This window comes from Malaya genurostris, chromosome 1 (genome assembly GCF_030247185.1).
Source record: "Malaya genurostris strain Urasoe2022 chromosome 1, Malgen_1.1, whole genome shotgun sequence".
Taxonomy (NCBI): Eukaryota; Metazoa; Arthropoda; class Insecta; order Diptera; family Culicidae; genus Malaya; species Malaya genurostris.
In genome coordinates, this window is record NC_080570.1 from 12,409,273 (window position 1) to 12,429,399 (window position 20,127).

Here is a 20,127-nt window from a genome sequence, read left to right on the forward strand (position 1 = left end):
TGCTTTCGGAAAGAACTTCGCTGTTCCGGAGAAGTTTTGCTGAGCTCAACCCGAATTGGAACTTTGGGAACCCACGAAAGACGTCATATCAGACAGACGACCAGCAACCAGTCAATCATAATCATCATTATTGGAACCCCGAGGGTACAGAGAAAACCGTGCCGCAGGGATTTGTGGTCAGTATCGCGTGTTCCAATTCGCCACTTTTCATGTGCTGCTCACTTGGCCGCAGCAAATCATCCATTGTTTCGGAGGGGAGCATGGAATCACAAACTTAACCAGACCGACTAACAGATTGACACCCCCCAACCTCTTTGCCAGCCCTGGTTCCGTTTTGCGGATTAACCGCACAGGCTGCGCCATTGTTCTCCTTGTTAGCGAAAGAGAAGGCTCGGGGAAATGTTTCGCATCGGTCAAGACAAGACAAAGCAACGCGCGGCAACCGCCAAAACAAAAGACTAGAATAGAAGGATTAAACGGTTGTCTCGTTTCCCTTTTTCGTGCTTCCATTTTCACCACTAGCGTGCAACCGGGTTCTTTAGGTGGGGTGAAAAATCTGAGCAATTATTCGCGTTTCCTTCTCGGGGGTTGAATCAAGAGCTTGAATGAAACAATGCCGAGGATGATTTTTCGGATGCCGATTGAACGACGATCTTGTTACAGAGAAGAGGGCGGGAAACCGACGGAACGCGGGGAACGTTAAAAACCGCAGGTTAATTACGTACGAATTACGTACCGTCGGAACGGTCATCCTGTGCTTCGTTGGAACTCCGACAGCAAGCTATTCTTTATTGTTTACATAAAATAGCTATTGTCACCAATGTTGCTTAGTTTGTGATGTATTTTTTAAATTTTATAAAATTTGTCCAGTTTTTGCAATGACATGAATACATTAAGCTGTATTTTTTCAGATTTTTTAAAAATGTTGACGAGTATAAGACTTCAAAGAAAAATCATACGAAAAACCATGCGTCTCCATCAAATTATTATGCAATGGAGACGCATGGTACTTAGTTCTAAAATCGTACACCAGTTCTGAATGCGAGTGCTGTATTATTTCAGAACTGAATACCGTGCGTCTCCATTTGATGGAGACGCATGGTTTTTCGATGATTTTTTTTTTCTTTAAGAGTCCGCTATCATACCCGTCCACATTTTTTTTAAATCTGAAAACAATACAGAGTTATGTACTCATAAACGATTTTAAAATCTAGATTGGTGCGAATGTTTAGAATAGAAAAATTCTGAAAAAAAATTGAAAGATTTCCAATAATGCCTAAATTATTACAATTCCATTGGACATGCTTTGGCTTTAAATCCCCTGTTACGAAAAGTTTAGAAAGAAATTTATTTGTTCACCGATGCATTGGAATATGCTCCTGTGATAAAATAAGGTCCATGAATGGTTTCAATTTCGATACCCGCGGTTTCGTATTGAAAGAAGGTAAAATTCGATGTTTAATTTGCCGTTGGACAAAAATGGCAACTCCACCACCCATTCCAGTAAACCTGTCAAATCCATGAACCACATAATGTTGGTTGCTTTTCAATTTTGCAATAGGAAATTTTGTGAACTTTGAGAAAAATATAAAATTCATCTTCACTCGATTATAAAGATTGAGCATTCCAATTTAAAATGTTTAAATAATTATTTAACGTAACGGTTAAATTTCAATTTCATGATAACATTAGTAATAAATTGCCACCCAACTTGAAATGCTTCAGAAAGTGATGAAGTCGAATTTACTCGGACGATCATTCAAAAAAGCTGATTTCATTTTCCGGTATATCTCCTAAATCGACTTCGTTTAAAGAAGTGAATGCCATTGAAGGATTACTGATAGGTAGTTGTCTACCTGTCAAGCTAGCGTTACTGTCAATAGAAGAAGAAAACGACCAGGCAGATCTTTATATTCGAAGAAATAAGTGCAATAGAAGACTTAGGCGTGGAATTTGTATTGTTTTGTTGATTTTCAGGTATATTCTGTAAATTTAAGGTCGTTGATTTGACTCGTTGTTGTCCAATGGCGTTTTTCATTGAGAAACACTGGTGGCGTGGATTGCTCTGATTTTGCACTTTCGAGCAGAAATGGCAATGAAACACCGTCAAAATATTGCATTTCTGCTCGAAAGTGCAAAATCAGAGCAATCCACGCCACCAGTGTTTTTCAATGAAAAACGGCATAAGCGAACGAGCTTTCTAATTCTTTCCTTGACAGAACATTAAAACAATTAGAACATGACAATTTATTATTAGTTCCATTCATTGGACAGGCGTCCTTCGAATGTGAATTACCAGAATGCAAATACCAAAATTTGAAAACAAACAACGATAATTTAGCAAAAATAACAAAAATAAAAGTAGTGTAAATCAAATAAATATGGTACGAAAATATGGCAAAATAGTTGAAAATAGCGAAATGAGTAAGTTCACCATAATAATGAAAAAATAGTTAAAATAGTAACTATCTCAAGGAAAGCAAGAGTAGTAAAATTTCGATAAAATCGTACGAAACAAAGGGTGTAGCCGAGTATGCATAAAAAGGCTGTCCCCAAACAGAAATTAAATTGATATAAGCTGTTTTAAAAGGTATGTGTTGGAGATGATTTTCCCAAAATTTTAACCCTTTAACTGTCATACTTGTGGAGATAGGGTGGTTCTTCTGATTCTTATTTTACTTAAATTTTTCAAAAGCTTCCTTAGAAAAAACATTGAAAAAAATCAGGAATATTTTGGGCATTATGGGAAACCTTTCCGATATTTTCAGAATTTTTCAGAATATATTTCATATAAAAAAATGTTCAAAATTTTCTTCACTTTTACAATTTTGGTATCACTTTTCAACATATTCAATAACCAAGACCTGAACTCATGTTGTAGACGAAAACGCATCGTATTAAGTTCTGAAGGTGAGTGTTGTATGATTTCAGAACTAAATACCATACGTCTCCATCTGATGCTAATTTGATGGAGACGCATGGTTTTTCGATTGATTTTTTTGAAAGCCTGATATTTTAGCCGCCCACATTTTTTGGAAATCTGAAAATAATACAACGTAATGCACTCATAAGCGGTTTTAAAATCTAGAGTGGTGCGAATAAAAAAATTCGGAAATTTTTAACATGTTTTGTTACATTTATACATACATTTTGAAAAATTTTGAAAAAAATGGAAAGGTTTCCAAAATATTCCTGATTTTTTCTATCATTTTGCTAAAGAGGAAAATGAAAAATTTAAATAAAATGAAAATCAAAAGAACCACCCTAACTCTACGAATATGGCAGTTAAAGGGTTGAAATTTTGGTAAAATTACCTGCAACACAAACCCTTTTAAACAGCTCTTATCAGTTTAATTTCTGTTTTGGGGGCAGTTTTAATATGCATACTCGGTTACACCCTTTCAAAGTATAAAATAGAAAGAAAACAAGAAATCTGCAAAATCAGCCATAAGTAATTATGAACAAACGTCCAAACATCTCGAAAATTATAGCAGAACCAACGAAAGTAATAGAAAATGCAATAGCAATAGAACAATAAACAATAATGTTTAGAATAGAAAATAGGCATATTCTCTCTAGTTCATGAAGCAAACTTCGAAAAAAGGTTTCCCATAATGCCCAAAATATACCATTTCAATGTTTTTGTTAAAGAGGCTTTTGAAAAATTTTAGTAAAATAAAAATTAGAAGAACCACCCTATCTGCACAAGTATGGCAGGGTAAAAATTTTGGGAAAATCATCTCCAACACAAACAGCCTATATCAATTTAATTTCTGTTTGAGGACAACCTTTTTATGCAAGCTCGGCTACACCCTTTGTTTCATACGATTTTATCGAAATTTTACTAGTCTTGCTATCCTTGAGATAGTTACTATTTTAACATTTTCATTATTATGGTGAACTTCATTTCGCTATTTTCAACTATTTTTGCCACATTTTCGTGTAACATATATTTTTGATTTACGCTACATTTGATTTACACTATTTTTATTTTTGTTATTTTTGCTAAATTATCGTTGTTTGTATTCAAATTTTGGTATTTGCATTCTGATAATTCACATTCGAAGGATGCCTGTCCAATGAATGGAATTAGTGATAAATTTTTATGTTCTAATTGTTTTAATGTCTTGTGAAGGAAAAAATTTAAACGCTTGTTCGCTTAGACAACAACGAGTCAAATCAACGACCTTAAATTTACATAATATACCTGAAAATCAACAAAACAATACAAATTCCACACCTAGGTCTTCTATTGCACTTATTTCTTCGAATATAAAGATCTGCCTGGTCATTTTCTTCTTCTATCGACAGTTACGCTAGCTTGACAGGTAGACAACTATCTACCAGTAATCCTTCAATGGCATTCACTTTTTTAAACAAAGTCGATTTAGGCGATATAACGGAAAATGGAATCAGCTTTTTAAATGATCATCCGAATAAATTCGACTTCATCACTTTCTGAAGCATTTCAAGTTGGGTGGCAATTTACCAATAATATTATCATGACAGTGAAATTAACAATTACGTTAAATAATTATTTAAACATTTCAAATTGGAATGCTCGATATTTAAAAACGAGTAAAGATGAATTTTATAATTTTCTCAAAGTTCACAAAATTCATATTGCAAAATTGAAAAGCAACCAACATTATGTGGTTCATGGATTTCACAGGTTTACTGAATGAGTTACCATTTTTGTCCAACGGCAAATCAAGCATCGAATTTTACCTTCTTTCAATACGGAAACGCGGGTATCAAAATTGAAACCATTCATGGACCTTATTTTATCGCAGGAGCATATTTCAATGCATCGGTGAACAATTATATTATTTGGCCTGGGTTGGCGGTTCAATGCATAGGGCACTGGTCTTACAAACCAGTTATCGTATGTTCGAGCCCCGACCTGGAAGGATGCGTAGTGTCAGTAGGATCGTAGCACCAGCCATGCAATGGTTCTGTACACTAAGAATCGGCTGCGAAGTCTATTGAAACAGAAGGTCTATTTTAATACCAAGGCTGTGCGGTGAACAATTAAATTTCTTTAAAGGCGATTTGCAAGAACTGACAAGACAGCGACCTAAATTTTTCGTAATAGGGGATTTAAAGCCAAAGTATGTCCAGTGGAATTATAGGCAAAATAACCGTAATGGAAAAATACTTCCTAATCAAATCTCTTCCTAATCAAATCATCTTTCTGTAACATTCAGACTTACCAACGAAGCTAGAATTATTCCAATTAGTTCTACATTCAACTTGCATAGAGCTAATTGGTTTGAATACAGATCTCACATTGAAAATCTTGCGGATCATGAAATTTTTTTTCGAAAATTATATTTTTTCCAATCTGTCAGCAATTGACTATAGATAGTGCAGAGCAAAACGAAAATGAAAACGCCCAAGTAGATGTTGATTTGAAGTCATTCAAAACAACAACAAAATGAATGCCAGATAATTAATTTTTGAATCACTGTATGATGGAAGCTTAATTTATTCATCTGCGAGAAGCCGATGAGACACAGCTGACGAACTGAGTCGAGTGTTGAATGGCACTCAACCCTCCTAGCATTCGTTCGTTCAGTAGAATACAGAATAGCATTTATATATTGAAAAATCAACAAATCGAGCTAACTTTTAGAATATCACTTCTTGTGTGATAGCTTGAAAACTGAAATTTTCAAATACTACTGTTTTGCTTTCATTAGGGCAAAAAAAAAACGCTTTCCACATTCACAAAGCGTTTTCTTTTGTTTCGATTCTGTTTGAAGCACGCGAAATGAAACACTAAATTTGCGTTGGCAAAATTTCAGGTATTCTGATGAATGGAAATCTTTGTCAGAGCTTTGTCCAGCTTTTTCAAAACGAAAAATATGCAAAAAAAGAACAACGAAAACTTCCCCTTCGGAACAGCCAAATTCAATTCCCATTTTCATCCAAACTTACTAATTCTAATTTTTCTTCCGATGCCGAAGTTTTTCTCTCTTTCTGATAAATTAATTATGAAAAACAATCGCAGCAAAGTTTCGAGGGTTGGTGAGCTGGAAAAGAAGAAACTTAAAATGAAAAGGCCCACTGCTGGGGATGGGAATTCCCGGAGGATTTTTCCGGTAAAACGTACTTTTCTTTACTTTTCGTTGATTGGTGGAACGCGATAATAGCGTGGCACCGACAATGACGAAGATAATAATTTCTGATGCTGTCGTCTGGACTATTCTGCAAAAAAAAAATTGCGTCCGTTAACTGATTAGAAACGTAGCGTAAAAATTAATTAACGGTTAATCAAGTGAGCTCAGGTTCACCGAGTGCACCGAGTCTTGATTGGAAATTTTGGTACTTGGAAACGACGAACATCACCAGTGAATAAACTTTCCTTCGTTGCTCTCCGACGCCTCCCGGATACGCAACGCAAATTGCAAATCAGGGGACGGGTATAGCGTGATGGGTAAGTCGATGCCCTTTCACGCAGCCCACCTGGGTTCGATTCCCAACCCCGCACATAGGGTCAGAAAATTTTTCTGCCCCGAAGAGGCGAATGACCTTAAGGTTAAAACCTCTATAATCGAAACAAAAAAAAAATTCAGTACGTGGTGTAATTAAAATCATTGCTTCCGGTTGACTTACTACTGTGTTCAGTGAATGGGAACATGCCAATCCGATCGAACCGACCGACCGAATCTATCTTCCGTACCGTTGTCTGATTTTGCTATAGGACTTCGGTGATTTGAACATGAAAATCCAGTCCGATCATTGAGCACACAATGAGAGCGCCAGTCCAGTGCTGAAGTTAGTCCGTAGCGAATCAGGGGTGGAATCATGTAAGGTGATTATCACCAAGTGATTATCACTTTTGAAAATTTGGAATCATGTAAGGTGATAATCACCAAGTTCTGTCACCACTGCTGAGAGGCTAACATCACTATCAAACGCTGGCATTACGTAAGGTGATAGTCACCGCGATTTAATCACCTTCATGTCAAAATGGAGGTGATAGCAATTTAGTTATCACTTTCAGTAGTGATTTGATTTTTTGAGAAGTGGCTTTATAAATTATTGTCCGTTAGGTGAATTTCAAGCCACTGATATACAAGGTGAGATGAAAAAACTGCAACCAACTTCAGACTGCTGTCATTTCTAAACCGCTCGTCCCACAGCTGTCAGATTTATTCTAGTGACAGCTCATTATATTATTTACAAGCGCACAAAAGCATTTTGGTGGGAATTTTTCAGAAAAAAAGTTATTTGTGATGGAATTCAAGTGTGATAGTGTGATTGCTTTGCATTTGGCTGGAAAACCACAAGTGGCTATCGTTAGAGCCCTCCAGCATTTAAAAGTGAATAAATCTTTTGTGTCTCGTACCATCGCTCGTTACCGTGATACTGGTAGCGTAGCCCGACGTCAAGGAAGTGGACGAAAAAAAACAGCAACATCGGCAGAAATGGTTCGAAAAGTGAAGAAGCGAATTGAACGAAATCCGCGTCGCAGTGGCCGAAAAATGGCTCGTGAGCTGAACATATCGCAATATGCCATTCGGCAAATATTGAAAAATGAGCTTGGACTAAAGCCATTGAAGTTCCAAAAAGTGCAAGATCTTACTGATGCGCAAAAAAAAGTTAGACTCGAAAAAGCTAAAGAGTTGCTTCGCTTGGCCGAAAGTGGTGAACTGCCGAATTTGGTTTTCTCCGATGAGAAACCATTCGTTATCCAGCAGTTTGTAAACAAACAAAATGATCGTGTTTACTTGCCAGAGAGGTCAGCTGAAAATTTGCAACTTCGGTTGGCCACCAGAACTCAAAAGCCGGCCATGGTGATGGTGTGGGCCGCCATAACAGCCGATGGTCGCTCGCCGCTCGTATTCATCGACCGTGGGGTCAAAATAAATGCGCAAATCTATCGCGAAAATATTTTGGAGGGAGTTCTGAAGCCCTGGGCACGCAAACATTTCGGCCGCAGACCTTGGACATTCCAACAGGACTCAGCACCATCGCACTCAGCACGCGCCACCCAAGAATGGTTAAGAAATGAGGTTCCTCGCTTCATTTCCACCGCACAATGGCCACCAAAATCTCCGGATGCCAATCCGTTGGACTATTGTGCCTGGGGTATTTTGGAAAGCAAGGTTGGCACTAAAAAATACCAAAGTGTCGATCATCTCAAGCAAGCGCTTCGCCGAGAATGGGACAAAATACCGCAGAGCCACTTTCGGGCAGCGTGTGATGGTTTCATTGGCCGTTTGAAGGCCATAGTTCGTGCCAAAGGTGGCCAATTCGAACAAATCTAAACCGATTCTCAAATTTGATGTTATTTCCGACATTTTTTGCTTTCATTCAATAAAATTTAAAAAAAAAATGAAAAAATTATGGCGTTTTACTTTGTTGCAGTTTTTTCATCTCACCTTGTAAATAACCTACCAATATTGGTCGGAGAGGATAATTTTTTAATAAAATTCGTACTGATATTGTGTCAGAATTAAATGCCAAAATGAAAAGTAACTTAGTTTATATAGTTTAAAGAATTCATAGAATGAACGGTAGTATTTATCAATTTAATCAATTCATTTATGTTATAATTATTATTTGAAGGGATATTATTGGGGTATTCGTAAAGTCAAAGATAAATTGCTTTCTGGAAAAGTGATAAGTTTATGAATGTAGACATCTCCTGTTGCACATAACGTAACATAAAAAAATCTATGCTAACATTTTCAGTAGAATTAGATGGCCGTGACTTAGTAAGCGACATATCAGTCTCGTTCAACTGAATGAGTAAAAAAGATTAAACTGCGTTCTTAATTTTCTTCTTGTGAGTTGAACTAAATAAGGCAATATTTTTGGACAATTAGTTGCTGCTAATCATAGTGGATATTCGTAGTACCGGTGGGTAAAATTTCCAAAATGGAGGTAGCATTTGAAAGCTCTGTGAAATGCCATAATCGTAAAGTGAATGAAAACTATACAAGAAATAATTTAACGGATCTTTCTCATTCGAGAGGAATGCCATCCGTTGTGAAACATCAAGAAGATCTAACAATTCGTGTCATTTCAAAGCTAGCAAATTTATCCCAAAGAATTGACTGTGACATTGATTTCCATTGAAAAATAAAAATCGGCGCTAAATTAAACCAACAAGTGATTTTTTTTTATTTCTTTGTGCGCAGGTAATTTTTTTCAACGTTACTCTTCGATCCATACAAATCATCATTGATAAACATGACTCGAATTAATGAAAAAATTGAAAACTAAAGGAATATAACTTTAGATTTTAAAATATTATATGGGTATACACCACTTTCATATGTTACTCCTCCTAATATCAACGGTATACGCCACATTCATATTTTACTCCTGAAAAATTGACGTTTCTTGACAGGTGATAAATGGAGTGAAGTTGGCTCAATCACCGGTGATGGTGATAGTAAAAGTGATCACCTTCGGTGATTCCAAACATTCTGGTGATCACCTCGTTATCACCAGGAGGTGATAGTCACTTATCACCTTACATGATTCCACCCCAGGATTTGAACGGAATCTCCTGTTTTTTGGAGTTGTTTTGAAATCCAAAAATCTAATTTAAAAAGTTACAGACTTTTGTAAAACTACTGATTTTATCATTTAAGAGTTTTTCTAATTCTAATCAATTTTCTTCTTGTTACGATTCGTCTTCTGATTTGAGTTGATTGATGAAAAATAGTCATTCTAACAAAAGAATATGATTCTTCATTTCAACAACAATAAAGTACATTGTAATTAGAAATAAATTTTATACCTTAATGCTGTACGGGATTAATTTCTGCCATTCAGAAGGGTCAAATTGTGGAATTCTCTACGATATTGAACACTGTTCGGAGCATTTTTCTCGAACGCGAAGCAGTCAAATGCGGGCTTTATTCGCATTCGTTTGGTGCGAATTTTGCACAAAGCTAATCAAATTATTCTAGTTTTCCACTAAACTGATGACTTTTATTTTCGATATGCAAAGAGCAGTGTTTATAGTTCTTTAGATAACATTTGAAGCCATCAGAAGGGCTAATTTGGTATAATGTTACCCACCGTTATCCACTTTTCGTTGTATTTTGCTCCAATGCAAACGATCAGCAGCAGGATGACGCAATCGATTTTATTTGAGCCTGGAACTGCAACTGAGCTCTGGACACTGACAGCTCTGGTAAACCAACTGGCATGATAGATTCACATATCAGCCAAATTTCTTATAGCTCTTTGGGAATATATTAACAGCTCTAAAAAAAACCGATTTACAAAACTCAGAAACTGGGCCTGAGTTCAAGAACCACACAGGTTCACAATTAGGTTGTAACTTAGTTATAGAACTGAATTCTCAATTTGAAATCCGAAACTGAATTTAATGCAGGCTCTGAATTCTGCAAATAAATTCCGGAACAAAGTTCTAAACCTGAAATTAGACACAGAATTCAGATAGACCGAGATTAGATTCGGAATTCAGTTTTAGAATTCAACTACAGAAATCAATCCAAAATTCAGCTCCATAGCCAGATGAGAGCGCTTGAGGTTTAGCATCACGCAAATGGTCTGCTCTCATTGCTGGCGACTGTTCCTCCCGACGTCCGAAGTCCAAATGACAGGACGACCTGAGCGTTTCACGCTTTATATCTGATTTATTCTTACTGATGTTGGTGGGAGAACCTCACCTCGACATCCAGTTTCGTCTAAAGCACCAGAAGAAATGTACGATTTTCGATCAAAGTTTACTTTTTATACTCGTTCAGTAGAACATCAAGACTAATATGTACCTGACTACCTCAAAACCTTCGTCCGGGTGCGAAAAAGAAAAGCAAGCGTGATGAGTTTTCCTCATTTATTTATTTATTTTTCTCTTATTCATCCGATAATAAAAGGGCTTAATGAATATAATGTAGTCAAGTTATAAAATAGTGGAACGTAACACTTTCTGAGCAAATTTATGTGTAGGTTCGCCGAAATCGAAGAGATGTTCAACAGTCCCAAATGTTCTGATGCATGCTGTTATCGGTTCATAGAATGCAAACGTCGTTCGGTGGATTTCTCATGATTTCCTAAAGTTTTAGATACCTTTGATTTTTGAGTTATTTACGGTTATCTCACACTGTTGAAAATTTAATGAGAAAGTCCTGATCTTATTTTCAATAGCTTGTAGAAAAAAATTTTTTTATTTGGATAGGTGCTAGAGATGGTCGGGTTTCGAGTATTTTCACCCGAAACCCGAACCGAACCTGAACCCGACGGGTACGGGTCGGGTTCGGTTACAGAAAAACAAATTTGGTCGGGTTCGGGTTTGTAATTTACGGGTACAAAAGTTTAGTCGAGTTTCGGGTATTGGAACCCGACAACTGAGGGTTTTTTCGGATTCAGGTGAAGATTTTTATTGTTTAGCAGGTACGGATCGAGCTCGGGTTTATAAGATAAATTATTCTCGGGTTCGGGTCGGGTACAAGAAATTACTTACTGGACATTTTTCTATTAGATACAACAATAGATTTTCACGTATGATTTCTACTCATTCTTGAACAGAGTAAATTTTTAACAGGCGACCCATTGTAAAGTAAATCGTATTTGCGACAAAAAATTGAATTTTACAGGTGACCTAACTCTTCATACGATGCATAAATTCATACAGATTTAATTTCTCAAACGACGGAAAATTTCATTTGTAATGACCTAATGTTGGAATAGCATTAATTGCACTGGTTTCAATTGAAATTTGCATTCGGCTAGCAAGTTTTTGCGTACCATTTAGCAGTCAAGCTGATGTGTGCTTCTGTGGTTCAGTCGGGTAACGGATGAACTTTGTGATCCAATGATTCTCGGTTCAAGTCGCGGCGGTCGCATTCAGTGTTTTTTTTTTATTTCCGTGAATATCAAGAAATTTTCCAATCACACAATATTACCGGTTCTTGCACGTAAATTTACGTGAGCGGTGGCGTCCTCCCCGGGATTGTAATACATTTTATTTGAATCTAAGTTTGTGAAAATCGGTTAAGCCGTCTTTGGAAAATCGATTGTAGGTCTGAGACCAGTGTGTTTTAGAAGGAAAACGGTGGCGAATATAAAAAAAAATTCAACCGACAATGCTTTAGAAAATTAGTTTGTATTATTCTATGAAAAATTTGTAATTCCGAAACCGGAAGTCAAATCCAAATAAAATTCTGGAATTTTCTACTATTTGAATTTAAGTTGGTGTATATTTTCGTTGCACACACTCACATTCTGCGATTTAGACGCACTGAGTCGAATGATATAAGACACTTATCCGTCCGGGTGTCGGTTCACAAGTCACTTTTCACAGTGCAAAAGCAAAAAGAAAAACGCAATTCGTGTACGTAGCTTTCGATTCTGTGGAAAGACTTTCATGGACTATGACCTATTGAACTGCTCTGCCATTGAACCACCCTGGCGATGAATCTACATTAGGAAGGAACTCTTTGTAACATTATGTGCATTAGGGTGCCAAAACAAGGTCATCTCTAAATTTCACGAACCACCCGAAAACGTTAGCACCTCAAAAAAAGCCCTATGCATAATTTGAGCCAAATCGGAACACGAAACGCATGAAACATCGAGAATTTTAAAAATTCTCATGAAACGTCGAGATTTAATGTCGTTCCGAAAAAAAAATTTTCTTTGATTTTTGAAAAATCGACTTTCTGAGACTAAAAATAAATTCGAGATTTCCGAAATCGAAAATTTTTATTATTGCCGAAAGCCTTATGTCGTTTTCGTTTTTAAATTGCACTACACCGGTGTAGCGAAAGCTGCACTGAAACCGTTCGTTTTTACAAATTGCACTACACCAGTGCTACACTTTTTCTGCACCGATACGACTGGTGTAGCACTCATCGAAAGTTTGGTGCAGCTCTGTGCTATGGAATTGTTTATTGTAGTCAATGGTTACAGTTTATGTTTTCGTCATTTTTGTTCGTTTATTCATGCCTCAGTGTAGCACTGCACCGGTGTAGTGCAAGTTAAAAACGAAAACGCCATTAGAATTGCATCAAACGTCGAGATTTAGTGTCAATTCGGAAAATATTTTTTTGAAAAAAAAAGACTTCCTGAAACTAAGAAAAGTTTTGAGATTTCCGAAATCGAAATTTTTTCTGATTCCAAAAGTTTAAGAATTTTATGAAACGTAAAGATTTAGTGTCTTCTTCTAATCGAATGTCTTAGAATTGCATCAAACGTCGAGATTTAGTGTCGTTTCGAAAAAAAAAATTTTTTTTTTAAATCGACTTTCTGAGACTAAACAAAATTTGAGATTTCTGAAATCAAACTTTTTAGTTCCGAAAGCCTTAGAATTGCATGAAACGACGGAATTCAGTGTCATTTCGGTAAAAAAATTTTTTAATCGAATTTCTGGGGCACGAAAAATTTTGAAATTTCCGAAATCAAATTTTTGTTTAGTTCCAAAAATCTTAGAAGTTCATGAAACGTAAAGATTTAGTGTAAATTTTTTTACCTTTTTTATATATATAAAAATTAGGTATAGAATTCGCTCAAACTTTAGAAAATTTTTCCGAGGGCTAGAGGGCCGAATGTCATATACCAATCGATTCAGCTCGATGAATTGAGCAAATGTCCGTGTGTGTGTGTTTGTGTGTGTGTGTGTGTTTGTGTATGTGTGTGTATGTGTGTGTGTGTCTGTATGTGTGTTGTCAACAAAGAGGTCGAGATCTCAGAGATGGCTGAACCGTCACCCAGAACGCTATTGAATGGTTTTGAGATCGGATGCTTACTTTCTGAGTTATACGAAGTTTTATGTAAAAATTTTCAGTTTTTTGACAATGACTGTCACCAATGACCTTGAATACAGGATATGTTTTTAGACTTAAATTTCGCTCGAAAATAGCTATCCAACAAGCCATAGATTGTTAAAATCGGTCCAGTTTTAACGGAGATATCGACATTTTTGTGTAAGCGACTTTTCCTCCTATTCCAGCAGTAGGAGTTTTGAGCGCTGTATGACAAAGCAATGCTTGGGAGCTACGTGAAACATGATTTTTTATACTGTTACATTCAATTGTTTTTTAGGTACGAAAAAGACTGTGCTTAGCATCCTTTTTCATGACATTTTACCTCGGACCGATTTTAGCACGGTTCGTTTTTGGCAACATAATCGTTCGAATATGCCATATGTAAACCAGATGATGGTAGCATTTTCGAGTTGAAAGTAATTCCATAATTATATTGATTTAAACTACTCACAGCAATAAATGCTGGAAGAACATAACACCCATATACCATTTGAATCAGTTCGTCGAGATCAGCAAATGCATGTGTGACAAATAATTTCACTCAAATTTCGGAGATGACTCAACTGTTTTCTAAAAACTCAGATTCATATGAAAAGTCGTATGCTCCCAAACAGGGTTCCTGAATTATGTTTGGATACGACTTCTGGTTCCGGAAACAAAGGATGATATGGAAATCTAAGAATCATCTGAAATTCAAAGGAAAAGTTTTATGATCCCATCACACATCTTGCTTTTCAGTCAGGTTTTCCGGTTTAGGGTACTCGAGGTGATTAATATAAAAATGATTTTTCACATAAATTAATCAGGTTTATCGGGTTTGCAGATTTGGATAGTTCAGTTTTAGTGGTATTCAGTTTTCGATTCGGATTTAATTCGCACTACGATTTTTCAAAGATGTCTACACTGATTTTCAAACATTTTGAAACAAATGTATACTATACAGCTCCTCAAGTGAATTTATCTGACTTCGACTACACCGATTTTCGAATTCTGGTTCCGGTATCGAATCGTTTCTCAAAGCTCAATCGTTTTCTCAAAATAGTCAAATCGACAAAGACAAAATTATTAACTGTAGCTTGATACGCTCAACTCTAAAGTATGCATCGTTTTTACCTTCGAGACATTCAACGCCTTGAATCAATCCAACGCAAATTCGTCCGTTTTGAACTTCGTCGTCTTTCGTGGACCTTCCGAGCTACGAAGATCGTTGCAAGCTGATTGACCTAGATTTGCTCTCTGTTCGACGTGACGTCTGTAAGGTCATTTTTGTCACTGATTTCTACAATTGTTACATTTAGATAGTCATCGCCGTACTCTTCGTTTCCAACCATTTCTTAGAATACTCTCATCTAGAACTAACTACGGTTATTACGAACCCTTAATAATTGCTCCAATTATCTGTCTCGATAGGTTCTAATAACTAGAATATTATACTTAGTATTAGTTTTCTCTCATCATTGTATAATCTCTAAGTTTTAGTTTTAAGTTATTATGTATTATGTATTATTTGAATCATTCTAATCTGTTGATTCGAAAGATGAGGAGGTTTTATGCCTGTTGGAGAGAAAGTTTTAACTAAACTAACCTCACTGGACTTTTCCCTGCTCCACAATTACAGAATGATAAATTTTTAAAATTCAAACGGATATAGAAGATGACAATCCCGAAAAGCTTTAAAGTTGGACTCAAAACTATTGCAATTTATTCGTCATATGATCATACGAATCGGTTTGGGTTATACTGGTTCCTGAATACCGGCTCTGAAAGTACCTTAAATAATCGTAAACTCATTGTACCGTAAACCGATTGTTACATTTTTAGATTCAAATTCGATCCGATTTGCAGTTTCGCCATTACAGAGCAAATTGCCGCTTAGAACGACGGTCATTAAAATAATGAAATGAGAACTAAAACGCCGAAGAATATTCATGCAAAAAAACATGCGGTTTGATAAAAAAGGTATCATCTCACTGTTAGGTGGATTAAGCACGTTTTTTTTTTTGAAAAAATCGACTTTATGGGACTCCGAAGAATTTTGAGATTGCCGAAATCGATTTTTATTAGTTTCAAAAGTCTCCACTTAGCGACTTGTTTCTTCTAATTATTCTAATAATGTTAAACTTTTGACCTGTTTCATAAATTGACTACAGCACTGAGACTGCGTGTGTGTGTGCGCCAACGAGAACGGTTCGGTTAGTAACTTACTAAGGGCCCACTTGTTGGGAGCCATCAAAGACATCTGTTCGGAGGGCAGAAACTGGAACGAAACCATATTTACAAACTAGTGTGATACTGTCCGGAATGGGGCCCGGTCGTAGAAAACCGAAACAGTTCTTATCCTTTTCCCCTTTTGTTATACCGAATCTACGACTAACGATATCTGTGTTTGTTTTGTTGTATTTCTTCTTCTGCTGCTGTGACGACGACGCCGGCGGACGGCACTCTTGTGGATCTGGTGGTTCTTCCCGATGACCACCGAATGCCCCCTTCTATCCATCCACACACAATCACCGGTACGGTCGTTAGTTGCTGTGCTGCTTGCCAATGCTGATACTGCCAGCGAAACGAGCACTGAATTCAAAAGATCCGGATGTTATAATCGCCACACTGAGGGCCATTCAGCAGCTGGTTCAGGCGGGTAAGTAGTGCTATCTCTCTCTCTCTCTCTCTCTCTCTCTCTCTCTCTTTGTACCTAAATCCTAAATAGCATTGCTTTGGATTTTGAACTGGTCATTGGCAGCTACACCAACCGGCTGGCAGATCCAGTTCATCGGTTGGAAGGAAACATTATTATTTTACATCGGGGATCGATACGGCCCGGGAGTTTAATTGAAGCCAGCCTTGTAACTCTCTGTCTACGCAGCACAATCAATTAATCGTCCTGCAAGCAGCAACAGCAGCAGCATCTGTTCGGTCGAATTACGAACTAATCTGGAAGGACATAACCATAGTTACCGATACCGGACTCCGGAACGAGCCTTTAGGCTATGACAAATTGGCAGTTTCTATAAGTCAGAACCCCGGTCAGTACAGGCGGACTTCATTGGACGAATCTGGTACCGAGCCCGGTGGAAGAGATGATTCATTGCTTACGACGGAGAGCCAAGCGGAATCCTGTTAGGGGCATCGTTAAACGTTATGACGAACTCGCCCCTGTCCTCCAATAAAAATCACGCAACCACCATCGCCGGGGCACTTAAAAGCTTATTCGTAGCACACCTGTGCCGATTCGGGGTTGAGCTTCGGAATTAATAAATTTCTCTTTAATTAGATCGGCACCTTTGTACGGCACTCGCTGCGGTGACAGGTGACAAACCGGTACGGAACGGAACGAACGAAAAGGACTATCAACGTTGATGACTTTTTCCGCTTCCGTCGGACATGGTCGGTCGGTCGGTCGGTCGGTGCTCCAAATCCACCCGGAAGGAAATATTTAATTACTCTTGCGTTGATGAGGCTCGTTGTATTACGGACCTTCTTCCGTTCGCGGAGATCCGTCTTCCACCGCCAATCGGTACGATATTGGCGTGTCGGTTGGTTGGGGCGCGGAGGACGCTGGCTAAGGATATGAGATAAGAAATTAAATTTAAAAAATCCCCGTCGAGAGTCGAGTGAATCGCTTCTTCGGTTTCCACTAGTGCCTGCTACTGCTCCGGTAGCGAATGGTCGGTCTTTGTCGGTAATGGAATTTTCATGACGAAGACACCTGTTGTTCTACGGTGGTGCAGCACCGAACCAATAAAACACAATGGACGATGGGTTATTGAATTCCCCGGAAAGTTTCCGGGAAGAAATGTGGCTTGAAGTTTTACGGTTTCAGTTGTTTGCTGGGAGAAGTAAAAAAAACCTCCGTTCTTGACTAGGATTGAATTCAAGTCATTTCCTCTCATATATACTTAAACCATTAGTTAGAGTCAGATCTTTTATCTCTGTTCGGATGCAGGTATTGCACTTAGGTTAAACAAATTTGTCTGAGATTTGTTTTAGTCTTGTTAAGACGTAGAGCCGCCTTGAACTAGTTTTAAATTTTATCAGTATCTAACAAGGAAAATTTAATGGAAAAATAACAATAAAATTTTTGTCTCGGTTCAATCACAAAAATTTTCGATAAGAAAGGCGTAAAACAAAACGCTATCGTTTTCAAGATACAACGACTTGAAATTAATTTTACTAAAAATCACCCTCTTTTGCACGTTTTCAAAAGCTTTTCAAGTTTTGTTATTCTTGTAGAAAATTTTCCTGAAAGTAAGAACAATATTTTACTTAACTGTTGGTATTAATTTTAGCGATTCATTTTTTGTGGTATCCAAAATTGAACCACACAATGACCGTGTAAAATTGAACATATATATGGAATCATCTTGAACGCATGTGTAATAGACGAACACCGTTCAGAACACCGGGAAACAACCTTTCACACTGTTTTTCTCGATGAAGATAATTGAAAATGTGATTTGTGTATGGCTGTTCGAAGCGAACTAAATTATCTCTGACTCAGGAGAAGAATTGAATGTATACTGTGCTGTTACTTTCGTTCAGCTGAATCTCTTGCACTTTCTTTCGATTGATGTGCATTTGTTTCTTGAGCAAGTGTCTTAGTACTTGTGCTGATTGTCGAGTACGATTGACTTTGGTCGCGCAAATCACCAACTTTTTTGTTCGTTAGATTTTACTCTTTCCGAAATCGTCTTATTGTTCGTAACATTGAAGTTTTTTGTCATACTTATAAAGAAGAAGTAGTGTGCCAATACTTTAGAGTCATATCCAATTTCATTAGGCGGTAGTGCTCAAAAGTTTAGGCACCTCAAAATATGAGTAAGACGTATCGCCCGGCTGTCAAAATTTGAAAATTGTCGATATTGAAAAATAACCTTATGGGGGTGGGAATGTGGGGTGCAGTAGAGAAACTTTCCGAAATCGAATTTTTTTTCAAAGGCATAAGTTTAGAATTGCATGAAACGTCGAGATTTAATGTCATTTAGGTAAAACAGGTTTTCCGTAATCGAATTTTTTTTTTAGTTTCAAAAATCTTAGAATTGCATGAAACGTCGAGATTTAGTATCATTTCGGAAATGTTTTTTAAATTCGACTTTTGATTTCAGAAATCGAATTTTTTTTTAGTTCTAAGTCTTAGAAATTTTTTTTAAATCGACTTTCTGAGACTGAAAAAAATTTTGAGATTTCCGAAATCGAACATGTTATCTTAAGAAAAGCTTTTGTTTAAAAGAAACGACTTTATTGACGAAACTTGAGAAATTTTGAGATTTCTTTCTATTCTATTGCATAAAACGTCGAAATTAATGTCATTTCGAAAAAATATTCTGATTTTTTTGAAAAAATCGACTTTCTTAGACTAGAAAAATTTTGAGATTTCCGGAATCGAAATTTTTTTTAGTTCCAAAAGTCGTAAAAAATTGCATGAAAATTTTTCAGAATCGTTTTTTTTGGACTAAAAAATATATGAGATTTCCTAAATCGAATGTCTTAGAGTTGCATGAAACGTCGAGATTTAGTATCATTTCGGAAATGTTTTTTTTAATTCGTCTTTCGATTTCCGAAATCGATTTTTTTTTAGTTCTAAGTCATAGAAATTTTTTTTAAATCGACTTTCTGAGACTAAAAGAAATTTTGAGATTTCTGAAATCGAACATTTTTTTCAGTGCCGAAAGTGTCAGGATTGCATAAAGCGTTAAGATTTAGTGTCGTTTCGGAAATTTTTTTTTTTAAATCTACTTTTTGGGACTCCGAAGAATTTTGAGATTTCCGAAATCGAATTTCACGATGACCGTGTAAAATTGAACATATAAGAATATGGAGTCATCTTGAACGCATGTGTAATACACGAACACCGTTCAGAACACCGGGAAACAACCTTTCACACTGTTTTTCTCGATGAAGATAATTGAAAATGTGATTTGTGTATGGCTGTTCGAAGCGAACTAAATTATCTCTGACTCAGGAGAAGAATTGAATGTATACTGTGCTGTTACTTTCGTTCAGCTGAATCTCTTGCACTTTCTTTCGATTGATGTGCATTTGTTTCTTGAGCAAGTGTCTTAGTACTTGTGCTGATTGTCGAGTACGATTGACTTTGGTCGCGCAAATCACCAACTGTTTTGTTCGTTAGATTTTACTCTTTCCGAAATCGTCTTATTGTTCGTAACATTGAAGTTTTTGCCTTACTCATAAAAAAAGACTATACAGTAATTTTATTAGGCGGTAGTGCTCAAAAGTTTAAGCACCTAAATGTATGGGTAAAACGTACCGCCCGACTGTCAAAATTTGAAAATTTTCGATATTGAAAAATAATCTTAAGGAGGTGGGAATGTGGGGTGCAGTAGAAATCGATTTTTTTTAAAGGCAAAAGACT

The 20,127-nt window shown here is 36.8% G+C and overlaps 2 protein-coding genes across 9 annotated transcripts in view; one reads left to right on the forward strand and one right to left on the reverse strand.

Moving 5' to 3' along the window:
• LOC131432715 (uncharacterized) overlaps positions 1–20,127 on the reverse strand; it is a 368,592-nt gene that overhangs the window by 72,243 nt on the left and 276,222 nt on the right. The gene's annotated exons all lie outside the window — the stretch shown is intronic.
• The window catches only part of LOC131432748 (parkin coregulated gene protein-like), a 51,813-nt gene that overhangs the window by 7,347 nt on the left and 24,339 nt on the right, over positions 1–20,127 (forward strand). For all 4 annotated transcript variants that reach the window (XR_009229953.1, XR_009229952.1, XM_058599259.1 and 1 more), the window contains exon 3: positions 16,284–16,395. Coding sequence is in view for 2 of the 4 variants with exons in the window: in XM_058599259.1 (XP_058455242.1) it covers positions 16,284–16,395 (112 nt within the window). In the remaining 2 variants the exon portion in view is untranslated. The remainder of the gene's footprint in view (positions 1–16,283; positions 16,396–20,127) is intronic.